This window comes from Tetrao urogallus, assembly GCF_951394365.1.
Source record: "Tetrao urogallus genome assembly, chromosome: 1".
Taxonomy (NCBI): domain Eukaryota; kingdom Metazoa; phylum Chordata; class Aves; order Galliformes; family Phasianidae; genus Tetrao; species Tetrao urogallus.
The window spans coordinates 3951426-3964062 of NC_136813.1; the positions used below are offsets into that span (position 1 = coordinate 3951426).

Sequence of the window (12637 nt, forward strand, 5' to 3'; positions counted from 1 at the left end):
TGTTATTCACCTCACTGCTGCGTTAATGCGGTTATTTCTTAAGTGTGACAATGGACCAACAGCAATAGAAATTAAACACACGAATGTTTTGGCAGCTCCAATAGTATTCTGGATGGAGGAGCTCTCTCTAAAACCATACATCTTTAATATCAGGTACCTATTTTCATTTTAAGCATTACTGGTGTTAATTGAGCTTTAGACTGGAACGCTCAATTCCAGTCCTGGTTGTAGCTTCTTGGCTTAATCCCACTGATGTCTGCTCTTGAAACTCGCCCTCCAACCTAGAAACAATTCTGTATCTTGTTTGATTTACTGGTTTATTGTAAAGCTGTAGGAAAGACCCAGCAGTAAATCAGGCTCACTCTTGACAACACGGGATTACTGGGAAGGGATTTCAACCCAAAAGATGTTAATAATTAAGAAAGCCAAAAGAGCATGAGTAATTTAGTTTTGAAAAATGCACGCCGTGAAGTCAGCCAACTAAAAAGCATGTACTTTTAATGTTTCAGCTGTTGCTAATCTTTCCAAAAGAGGCCATGTACTGTAGATACGATCGTTGTTCTTAGCATGTTGCCTAAGCTGTTACCCACTTACAGTACTCACTAAATACAACGCATCTTTATTCTTGGGTGTAAAGGTGAGTTAAAAGGTTATCCAGAGGAGAAGTGACAGCTACACAAGACTTACTGAACCAAACGAGCACTGGAGATCCCTGGGCACAAGCTCTACAGACCAGTTACTCATCTGTTCTATCCTCCTTGTGCTTACCTTTTGACCCAGCTCTCTCCAATACAAGTTGAGACAAAAAGGAGAACTCCTGGGGTTTTGAAATGCAAAACACTGAGATGTGGAACATCAGCAGGAGGTTCTGCTCACACTGCCTAGTGTCGACCTGTACCTTCCTTTATGAATGTCACCATTCCTCTGTAGGAGTACAGACAGTGGCCCTCTTTCCTTGATCTAAGAAGGGGAATATCATTTTTCTCCTGGCTTAAGACAAATCAAACATGCCTCACTGATGCAAAACAATAAAGAAGAAACGATGACTAAATGATCTACTGATCTATAAACAGTGGTTCAAGGAAAACTGCTGTTTGCTGTGCATTAGACTGAAGATAAAAGTCTCATTAATTAAAACTTGGACAAAATCCCCTATCATTAATATTTGTCTGCTCAAAGTTTTTCCCTGGTAACAATTGTACCTGAAACTTCTTTTAAGCCACAATGAGAACATGAAACATTAGACTGTAAATTCATCCAGAGAAGTGAACTCAGTAGGACAGCCATGTTGCTTGTCTCACAACAAGAGCTTTACATGGCAGATTTTATTTTAACTGTTCACCGGACAAATATTTTGGCATATCTGTCCCTCTTCATCAGCTTCTCACAGCTGCTATTCCTGATTGCTCACAACCTGAAAAGGAGAGTAACTCTATGGGAGAAACTGATTTGTTCAACCTGATTTTTTGGTTTGTTTAACCAGCAAACATATGATGCTGCGTGGTGTCAGCGCTGTGTTGTTGTTAGTGTCAAATCAGCCATGTAGAAGGATATCGGTGTCCAACCCAATCATATTTACTGTCAGACTGTTGCAGTCACTAGATGTGTACTACTTCAATATTTTTCGAAAGCTAAGAGGAACTACTTTTATTTAAAAATCCTGCATCTGGTTGCTCTGATTAACAGAAAAGTGAGATTTTTCTAAGATCTCAGTACCTCTGCTCCATAGCAGTTCAGTGCTATATCTTTGCTGCTGAGAAAAGACAGGGTCCTAAACTTGCTTTACTTTTCAAAAATAGGAAGATGGGGTAGGATTTCTTCATAGGGTATATTGATGGAACATCACTTATTTGAACAGAATTTGTTAATTTGTGTATCTAGAGGTTTTGACGCCACAACATTTTGTATTTATATATATATATATATATAATTATTCTAAGTTCCCGTGTAAGACTTGGCAATCATGGCTCAAAAATATGAAGACTCCACACAGAAAGCACACTCACCTGCTTGTTACAAAATGGATCATAGACAATTGATTACAACACATCACTGTACAGGGCTTCTGATGTATTTGTTTCCTCCTGACTTGCCTTACCTGGGTAGTAGGGGTGAGGATGAGAGATGATTTGGAGGGGAGGGCAGGGACAAGGGGAAGGGCAGGAACACTGATACGATGTTAACACAGGATCACAGCACTTACAAAGGTACTTCCTACCTAAATGACTGGAAAGTTCATCCTTCCAGACATTAGGGAGCACTTTGGTGACGATGAGGAAGAGATGCAACCTCAACACAGCATGTTCACGGTGCATTTAAAAAAAAGAAAACCACAAAGACAATAGGAAAAATAGGAAGGAAGAGCATACCTTTCACTACCTTATCCAGATAGTGAGCTTGGGAGATAAAAGACAGGACATTTAAGGTAGGATTGAATAAGTGCATTGCGGCTTACTACGAGACTGTGCAGGTGCTAGAAAGGCAAAGGAGAGTTTGCTGTGATATGGAAAGAAAAACCTTGATAATGAGGAGAGAAAAGAGGGAGAAGGGTGGAGCACAGCCCTCCTCAGTCAAGGAGCTCAAGAAGGCTATGTTTAGGCATCCAGTCATCTTTGCTCATTAAGACCAGGAAGAGAAACAGGAAAGTTAAATATATATATATATATATTTATGTGTTTTGATATATATATATGTATATATATATGTATAAATATATATATGTGTGTGGCAGAATATTTTAATGTTCTGCTCATTTGCAACAGTCTACCCCTGTTTTATTGCTTTTAATCACTTGAAAGCACTCTACCTCACCTGATTGCCTTACACATTTCTGCACAACGACACACAGTTCTCCTGTGGCTTACCAGAGGCTTTTCCCTGGATCTTCTTAATGGGAACATACTGCGTTTACACAGCATCCTCCACCCCAAGATCAAATTATTTTACAAACATTAAATTAACGTTGTGGCAACTTTACCAGGTAGGTAGGTCTTAATATACTCATTCCAAGGAGGGATGCAGCAAAGAAAAGAAAGTTTGAGATGCAGTGGGAGCAGTCATGTGCCCAATTCCCATGGAACATTAATTTAGAAAACAAATTTCTGATTGCTCTTCTGGGGTCAAATAGAAAGCTGGTGGCAAGGCCAAAAGTAGGAGACAGGAGTCCAGGCTGGGTGAGCCCTGTGCATACCAGCAGGCGGCACTCACTCTCCTAACACCAGCTGGTCCTTGATAACAAATGAGAGGCTCTAAGTCTTGTTCTTCTCTCTTTCATTATCAGTTGAAATGTTATTTCCCTTCTTCAAGTAAAGCTTGCCTGCTCTCTGCTCACTCTTTCTCAGTTGTGTCCTGGTACCTTTAGGAAAAGTTTTGTTTTCTGTTCACTCATGTAGATTGCTCAACCAGGAACTCTTGCAAGAATTTTTTTCCATGTGGGAACCTTAATGGTCAAAGCAAAGTAAGTAAGTAAGTGGAGAGGCCACAGAACTACTCAAGGCCAGGATGAATGGGATCCTGGGCAGCCTGATCTACTGGGTGGCAATCCTGCCCAAGGCAGAGAGCTAGATGATCTTTAAGGTCCCTTCCAAACTAAGCCAATATATGATTCTATGATCCTACGGTGGGGCAGTTATGAGGATTGGAAATGACATTCCCAAAGCATACTAGTACAGCAGTTGCCATGTGGGAAGTGCAGAATCACCATCCACTTGGGAACTTCTCTTTGGGATGCTAAAATCAAACAGCTAATACTGAGCAGATAAAGAAAAGGGAGGCAGCTGCCAAAGCCAACCATGTCATTAATGTGTCAGTGTTATCCTGCAAAAGGACAATAATAAAGTCTTTCTTAAGCAAATCTTCCACATGTGGACATGCAGCTGTAGCATGACTCTTTCTTCTCTAAACCTTCTCTAACATTCATGTGCTATTGCACTAAAACATCTTATATCTGCAGAAACTCCTTTAGAAAACCCATGGGCATGTGGGACAGGATGAAGAGCTGTGCTGCTTTTCCAAAGTAGCTCCACACAGCTCCACATCATCACTAGAAGCCACTGTCCCTTCAGATTCATTACTGGGGAAGCTCATGCTATTATTTTTCCATATGAGTCCTCTCATTTCTCCAGTTTGAGCTGTCTGAGTTAGTTTTGTCTGCAATATATTAGGAAGGAGTTAAACCTAGACTGGGAAAATTTGAAGGAGCGGAGGCAGAAGCCCTTCACTGATGAAGTAGTGAAGGCAGAAGTTTATGCCAGAGGGGCAGGAAAAAGATCATTGAAGTTCTGCTTCATACTCACTGCCAAACATGGTGTCAAACTACTCAAAGCCAGATTACCTGTTGTCCCTGTTCACTGCAGGGGAGTTGGACTAGGTGACATTTATAGGTCCCATCCAACTCAAATAATTCTGTGATTCTATGATTGTTTGATTCTACCTCTAGCTTATGCAAAATCATGTTGGAACAAAGCTGCAAGGTCTTGTTTTTCACTAACTGTTATAACCATGGCTTTCTATTGCTCAGAGGTGCCCTTCCCATAAAGAAAATGTGGGTGCCAGAGGTTCAGCCCAGCTCAGACTTTTCTCTGGATATGGAGTGTGCTGCAGAGAGCTGAGCTTCTACTATTGGGCTGAGGCCACCCCACACAGGTGGGCTTATTTTATGCTGGGCTGCACATAGACCAAACTACTTTAAAAGGCATGAGTGACTTGTTAGAAAACTGGGAAAAGAGAGCAGAATCCACCTGCAGTGTGCTTTGTCTGGATTCCAGCTGCTTGAGCAGAACCAGAGGGCAATGATTACAAGCCCAGCTATTCAGAACATGTGTGACTGTTTATGCAAGAAGACTGATGAAAGGCAAATTGGAAAAGGCAGATTTCTCAAAAATCAGAGTTTTGCTAAGTCAACCAAAAAGCAGCTTAATGGCACCATAAGCAGAAGCCCTTGCGGGACAGACTGTTTGTCTGTCTAGGCATTGTTACTGCATACATCAGGTGTACGTGCCAGGACCAGATTTCCAAAAGGAGTTGAGCAAGCATTTTTTTGCAAAGATCAATGGGAATTAGGCACTGAGGTGCTTTGAAAACCTGCTGGGTGGACCTGCGTGTATTTGGAGAGCTCACTGCTGGCCCCTTAGGGCTCTGGTGAGACCCCACAGCGTTCAGATGCAGCAATGGAACTCCAAGCAATGCCTCAGGCCTTGTGTCCCTGCCCTGAATATCTCAGCTCTGCTTTAAGTATGTACTCAGGGAACCCTTTTCTGCCCTTATTTCCAAGTAGTCCTATAATAGGAATCAAAGAATCAAGGCTTGTTTACTGGTAAAATATCATGCAGAGAGATTCAGTACAAGACCTCCACCGAGTGTAGGCTCACTAAACCTGACATTGTGCCTCTGCAGCAGCACTGGAGCACTCTCCAGGCTGTATCATCAGCTGTATGCAATCTGAGGCCCTGGACAACCTCTGGAGTTGTTTATTCTACTTGGGGAATTTTCTGTGCTGCCTCTTGTGAAACAATAGCCTGCCACAGAGCTGGCTTTTGATTTGCTCTTTCAGGGCCTCCAATGAGAGGGTTGATTTCACCTTTAAACTGAAAGTTCCTAGAACCCACCATGCTCCCTGGATGCCGCTGGCATGTTTTGGGCTGGAATAGAAAAAAGTCAAATTCTTTCAATGAAGGAAATTTGGAATATGAGAGCCCAACACAGGTGTCTTGTATGGGTATTGTAATGATGTTTTCTCCTTTAAAATATTAGAGTAAACCAATTGAACCATTCTGCTGGGCTTCAGGCTTCCTGCAGTTCTATAATCAACTTTCTGTTCTACTCTTATGCCTGGATGTGCTAAGTTTGCTGTGTTAAAATGATGAATGCACACTTCTGCATCAATTTCCTGGTTGGGAATTAACTGGGGTTTGTCTAATGAAATCTCTGAATGTGAGCAATCAAGCTAGTATATTTGGTAACATGACTCTTTGTATGAGCAAACAGAATTAATCCACCGGGATCACAGTTCCCTTGTACATCATAAGAGCTTCCTATGACCTACAAAACAAACGGATTTCTTACTCTTAAACATGCTCAACAGGAAATGGAAGAAGTCTACTTTATAGGTATCATCCATTTCTACCATGTCACCTGCACACATGGCAGTACTGTAAAAGCGTCACTTCAGCAATGGGGTTTTATGCTTGTCAGTGCTAGAGCAAAGTGGGCCATGACACAGACATAGAAGGAATTACTATCAACAGAACAAGTTGTCATGCAGGGAAATTACACAAGGACAAGGGAATGCTTTCCACATACTTCATGTACGTAACTCCAAGGCAATGTCCTTTCATCTGTGCCAATATCGCTTATTACTCCTTCTAAAGCTATTCAATTTTCTTGGGTATTTAGGGCTTTGCCAAATCTCCCTTATATTCCACACATTTATCAATGAAATATTCTGTAGGAAATACAGTTTACATCGTCAGAGGTATGGAACTGTACAGATTTGTTGCTAAATTACCATGCAAGAAGATGAGGAGGGAGAAGTGAAAAGAAATGGAAATGCTCCAGTGCTCTGAGCATTAAAGGATGATTGGGAACCCAATACAGCACTGCAATAGGAAGCAGCTCCATACACAACAACGGTGTGCACCATTAAAATCTCAGTGCTGACTGCATTGTGGTGCTGGCCTTTCCCAGGATAACAAGGACTTTTCATGTTTAGAGCGAGGAATAGCACAAATAATGGGGTAAATTTAATTACCAGGAAAGATAAAAGCTTGTTGTTTGAAATCAGCCCGGGCGGAGAAATATCATGCACTGAACTAGTGGCATTTTGGTTTTGCAAGAGAACTAATAAAATGGCACTGAGGGAATGAATCAGGCTTTGTGTGCATAAATGCCTTTCACATAAAATTGTCCCCTGGATTCGGTGCCTTTTTGCTGAACATTTTTTTTTTTCTTTTAAAACTCTTTCATGAATCTGTGTAGCTTTCCAAATCAAAGTGCTTGAACACAAGGCTATAAAATAATATTACAAAAACACAGGATTCCAATTAACACAGGCCTGCTCCCTTTTCATTCTAAAGTCATTTAAGTGAGGGTTTTTTTTTGTTTTTTTTTTTAATGCCTTCCTCATGAAAAGAAATGAAAGCTGTTAAGGACATAGACAAGAAAGCAGAAAGAATGTAATGTCTAATGAGACAGAGGAAGTTTTTAGAGCTAGATATTTTTCATTAAGGGATACTTGTGGAGACCATAATGTGGTAGGGTGACATTAGCATAAATAAATGATAAGTGGAATCGAGCCACAGATATGGTTTGAACCATTATCCTAATGCTGGAATTAAAATATTGTGATCAGGCTCCATTTCCTGCCTGCCTTTATGTGTGCAAGCTTACCTGATGTTCAAGCAACACGAGTGGATGACTACATGCAACTGAGTTGATCATCTACAAGGATGACTATGTTAACTTTTGCCCAGGTATTGCTTGCGGTCAATTCTGCTGCAGTGTGATTTATAGGTATCGCTGCATGAGGAAAGCCATGCTGATTGAAACAAAGTGCCTGGAGAGGAATTCTCACTCTGAAATAACTCTCCTAAAGTTGACTGAGATTCTTCAGGTTCACACTGGAATTATTGACAGTGGAACTGGATCAACTCAATTAGTTTTCCATTAATGTAAAACAAACAGTGTCTGGGGAGTTATAATGCTCCTGATTTTATAGCGTGACTATGGAATGGAGACTAAAGTGTGTGACAGTCAGAAGAAAATGGAAAAGTGCATCAAGGAGTTAAGTGAAATGAAGGAGGAAGGCAAACAGAAGCCCATTCATTAAGGATGCTGCAAACTGCTTAACATAGGAACTGTATTTCTTGCATGATTTCAATATATTGATGGTACCTTACTACTAATAAAAATAGACATGCCACTGGGAGCTCAAGGTAAGTGCCAGGTGCATAAGGAATACAGAACCGAACAGAGAGGACAACAAAATGGTTAGAAAGGTAGCAGAGTAGACAGGAGGCATGCAAGGCAGTGTTCAATACCAGGCAGAACCTGCCCGATTGCAGCTTCCAAGCAAAGTGGCAGTGCAAATAATGGAGCAAATTAAGGGAAGGAAAGCTTCAAACAAGAAGCATGTTTCTAGGCTACCGACATACTAGGGAGAAGTTTTGAAGGCCACAGAAAGACCTTTTGAGAGAGGCAAAGCAGGATGTTCCGAAAGCACCTAGCTGCCATTTGACAGCTTGTCTCCAGATCAAACACCACGTAGGTGTACTTTGAGTCTGACATTAAAGAACACATTTCACCACGTCATCAACAAATGAAAGGACATTTTGCTCCCACGTGAAGATGTATGATGTCAGAACTTGAAATCCAAGAACAAAGGTGCTCATGCTACACTAAGTCACACATATTCAATTAAGCATGCGTCTTTCCTCCTCCCTGATCATCGATTACTCTTTGAAAAGCAGTCGGTTTTTCTTTCTCCCTACCAATAGTGCAGTGCTCTCCATTCCAGCCCGGGCTGCATTCACACTTGCCATCCCGGCACGTCCCGTGCTCATTGCAGCGTGGGTGACACGCTCTCTGATCACAGGCTGTGCCCATCCAGCCCTCCTCGCAGCGGCAGGTGCCTCCGACGCAAACTCCGTGTCCTCCGCAGTCTGCTGCACAAATCTCTGTGGGAGAGGAGAGAAGAGAGAGGAGGGGATAAGGGTGGAGAGAAGGGAGAGGGGGGGGGAAAAATCCAGAATGTTATTGTGAAGAAAAGCAGCCACACTTCACTACCTCGCCTTACGGGGCAATGAAAGGAATTCCTGGAGCCCATAACACTAATCCTTCCAGACAATAAGAATCTAATAAGTATATTACAAAAAAAGAGACGGATGTGGATTGCAGAGGTCTGCTGTGATTGATCCCCCTATTTGCTTTCTTATCCTCTTGCACTCCTCGAGCTTTTGTGATCGCCAAATCCAAGGGGGAAGGCTCTTCCAATAAGCAGAACAAAAGTCACATTTAATTAAAATTTGGTTAAGTGTGGAAACAATGTGCTGATAAACCACTGATGCTGAAGTTAAGTGCTGGCAGAGCCTGTTTACGGCTTGTTAACCCACTGTTCTGGGGATGGGATTCATTAAATCCTTCCTCTGTTTAATATTAATACAGAATATTTCTATTTATGCTGAGTATGCTCATCTCCTCCGTCTCTGTTCTCCTGCCACCCCATTAAAAATCTCTTCTCAGAGATCTGGAGGTACCTCCATGTTCTGGGGTTTGTAGGATGGTGCTTGTTTCCAAGTCTTACTGGAGTTAATGGAAGAGGAGAGTCAGGAGTGGGTATTTCAGTAATCACCTCCTAAAAAGAGAAGAGCTACAGGACGTTGACTTTTCAGAGGTGCTGGCCTTTCCACCCTCTGTGAGCCCCAGTGAGCACCACGAACAGATAGGCATATAGTATTTAGACCCAGAACCAAGCATTTGGCTAAAACCTCACAAGGCCTTGGCATGGATTTGGGGGAGTGCACTGTGCTTCATCTGCACTGTACGTGTCTGGAAAAACTGAGGTCTGGTGGAGAACAGATACCCATGGCTTAGGTGTTAAAGTATCTGTTACTGCCACTACATAGCACTGATTTCACTGAAAAAAATTACAACCAAATGCCAACATGATGTTATACCACTGATGAAATGAAATGATGTTATTTCTTCTTCTCATCACCTGGCTGCTCACTTTCAATCTCATATGCAGACTGCACTCTCCTGTTTTCAATCCCAGTGGCAATTCAGAGTGCATTTCAGTGATCTGCCTCCTCTCTGACTTCTGCACCTAAACTGAGGTAAACTCTCCCAAACGTTTTGTATTCAAAGCCATAGCTTGTCTGAGCCACTTATAGACTGTATAGTGCAGGGACACAGTTCCCTTTGGGGAGAATGGAGAGAAGATGTGAACAGACAAAATTTTGAGCAGAGCTGGGCCTATAAAGGGGTGGTAGGGTACCCTGCAGAGCACATTTTGTTTCTTTTTCTCCCACTCCTGTTTCCCCAGAGTGAATATCTCAGACACTGTCTGTGCCAGCCCATCCCCAGTGCCTCTCTTTGTGCCTTAGAGCATACTAAGCAAAGAACTCAGGCCTCGAGGCTTGTGGTGGTGGGGAGACTGGTATTATACAAGACATTTACTTCAGGTCACTGGCTGCACATAAAATATTCAAAACTACTCAGCCTGCATTAACATCACACCTGACTGAAATTCAGCCTTCCATAGGTTTGCATTAGTGTTTTGCTAATTAATACAACCAGTAGGAGGAAGCTTGGGCTGTTCAAGGAGTTTGGCACACTCGTGACGTGGGGTTGGAACATACCCTTCCCTGAAAGCTTTGCACCAGCCCATAGGAGAGGGCTGCAAAAAATCTTCAGCCCCTCATGCTGAGACAGACTGTGAGAGCAATGACAACAGTGTTTTGCATGTCTACAAAAGTCTGATTTTCCAAATGCAACACAAACACAATATGCATTTCCCGCTTACTTCAGCTCAGGGTAGTGGAACCTTTTCCAGCCACAGTATCACAGAGTCTTTTGAGTTGGAAGGAACCTTTAAAGGTCATTTAGTCCAACTCTTTTTACTGCAGTAGCTCAGATGCCTCCAAATGCTCTTGGACACTAGTTACTAAGTATGTAAGTCTGCAATGAAAGAACTGGAGTTCAAACGTGCTTAGGACACTGAGAACATTTCTTTGCCATGAGTGTTAAACATGCAAAGTATCTGGGCTCCTAAGGTGCTTAAATCATGGATGTGAGGCAGTATTTTGAAAATACTACTTGCTGACTAAATGTAAGAGAATCTAACATAAACCTCATTGGAAGTCAGTCAAAGTTACACTGTGAAATGCTTAAGTCATGTGTGCAGAAGGACTCCAGCGTTGCTTTCAGAAGTTTTTACTTTGCATTTGGCATTGAGACACTGATTTGCACAGCTCCTAGATGCAAGGGAGGTAATATCATACTACCATGCCCATTACAAACAGAAGGGATGGTGCAATTATTGGCTTGTTCAAGGGCTGCAGCCCAGATGTGTGCTTTCTGCCCTTCTCCCTCATTGCCAGACAGCATTGCAATGGAGAGTGGGCTGATCAGGGTGGTATGTGAACACACAGGATGTGTCAGTTACTGCAGTACTAAAGCTGCACTGGAAAGAAAGAAGTTGGTTTTCCTTGGCTGACCTGATGAACAAAGTCAGGGGGAGGATAAAGGAAACAGCAGATATAAAATTGAAAGCTAGATTTATGATGCTAAAATTCCAACAAGCTGAGAAGAAACGCCTAAGAAAATACTGTTTGAGACTGCTGGTACTTCAACCCAAATGAGAAAAGTATTGCTGTGGTCTCTACTGCTTCTCATCAGTCTCACTAGGGGACTTCTCTAGTGTTGGATTGGAGCAGCTCCTCAGCTTACTAGTTTGCATTCTTTATTCATGTGTGCTGAAATTTATATCTCAAATTCATAGAATCACAGAACGTTTAAGGCTGGAGGCACCTCAGGCTCCCAGCCCAGACACTTGGAGCAGGGTGCCCAGCATCACAACCAGGGCTTCTGGAGCTCCCCCAGGAGCAGCCCCCAGCCCCTCTCTGCTCACTGCACACAGCAGTGAAGCCAGGTGTCCTGAGGGACCTCCTGGGCTCCAGCAGTGGGCAGGAACATTGGCAACTCAGAGGGCTTCTCCCCTTTTGACTCCAAAAGTCCGTAATAACATTTTAAAGACTTTACTGCTGTCTATTCAAGATTTTCTCTTCTGTGCGAGGATATTAATCAGTTTGAATAGTAGTGGATATTTTTTTATGTTTTGTTATTTCCAATTTCACAGACAAACAAGACATAAAGAAGCATAGTGATGGATAGATAGAACTCTGTGACCAGCACAGGACCTCCAGGATATCCCAATGTTTTGTGTCCTGTCTTTCAGGAAAATGACAGCTCATGGAAAGATAAGATCTTATCTACAGGCTGGGGAAAAAAAAAAAAAAGAAAAAAAGAAGAAAGAAAAAAAAGAAAAGAAAAAGCTGGGACAAAAGGAAGCTATTTTGAGTGATATTCAGAAGCCTTCTTGGAGTTATTTAAAGGTGTGAAACTAGGATAATGGAGTGACATTCAAAAATGGTGAAGAGATTAAATAAAAAAAAGCTCTTTCCGAAAGGCAGAATCTCTGTGGAGACAGTCCTATGAAAAGGGATGGAAAACCCATGGGGATGTTTACATCTGGACTGAACCATTTCTCAGACAGTGTGCTGTCAGGGAACAGGCCGAGGCCATGTGTTTATGGCCTGCAACAAGATCTGAGCCCAGTGCAGAACTGCAATGCTGGGGATGTTTGGGGGTTCATCTCCTACTTGCAGGGACCCCAGTTGAGAGTGCAAGCTCCAGGCTGTGAACACACAGCACGGGACACATAAGTGTGCATCCCCAGGCCCCAAAAACTGTAACAGAGAACCTCAGCTGTGAAAAACACTTGTGAAGAAAACTGCTTATGACAGTCTCCCTAACATGCAGTTTAATTATTTCTGACAGGGAACCAGGAGCCAGGAACTCTCAAAACTAAATCTTCCATTTAGCTGCCAGTTTTAAGATAGATGGGAACCATTCAATATGA

The 12637-nt window shown here is 42.3% G+C and overlaps 1 protein-coding gene across 1 annotated transcript in view; it reads right to left on the reverse strand.

The window, feature by feature from the left end:
• Window positions 1–12637, reverse strand: part of TENM4 (teneurin transmembrane protein 4) — a gene marked incomplete at both ends in the record, with an annotated part of 343507 nt that overhangs the window by 116292 nt on the left and 214578 nt on the right. Inside the window, 2 exon segments of the mRNA XM_079539492.1 lie at window positions 2370–2396; window positions 8487–8672. Of these exon segments, the coding sequence (XP_079395618.1) occupies window positions 2370–2396; window positions 8487–8672 (213 nt within the window).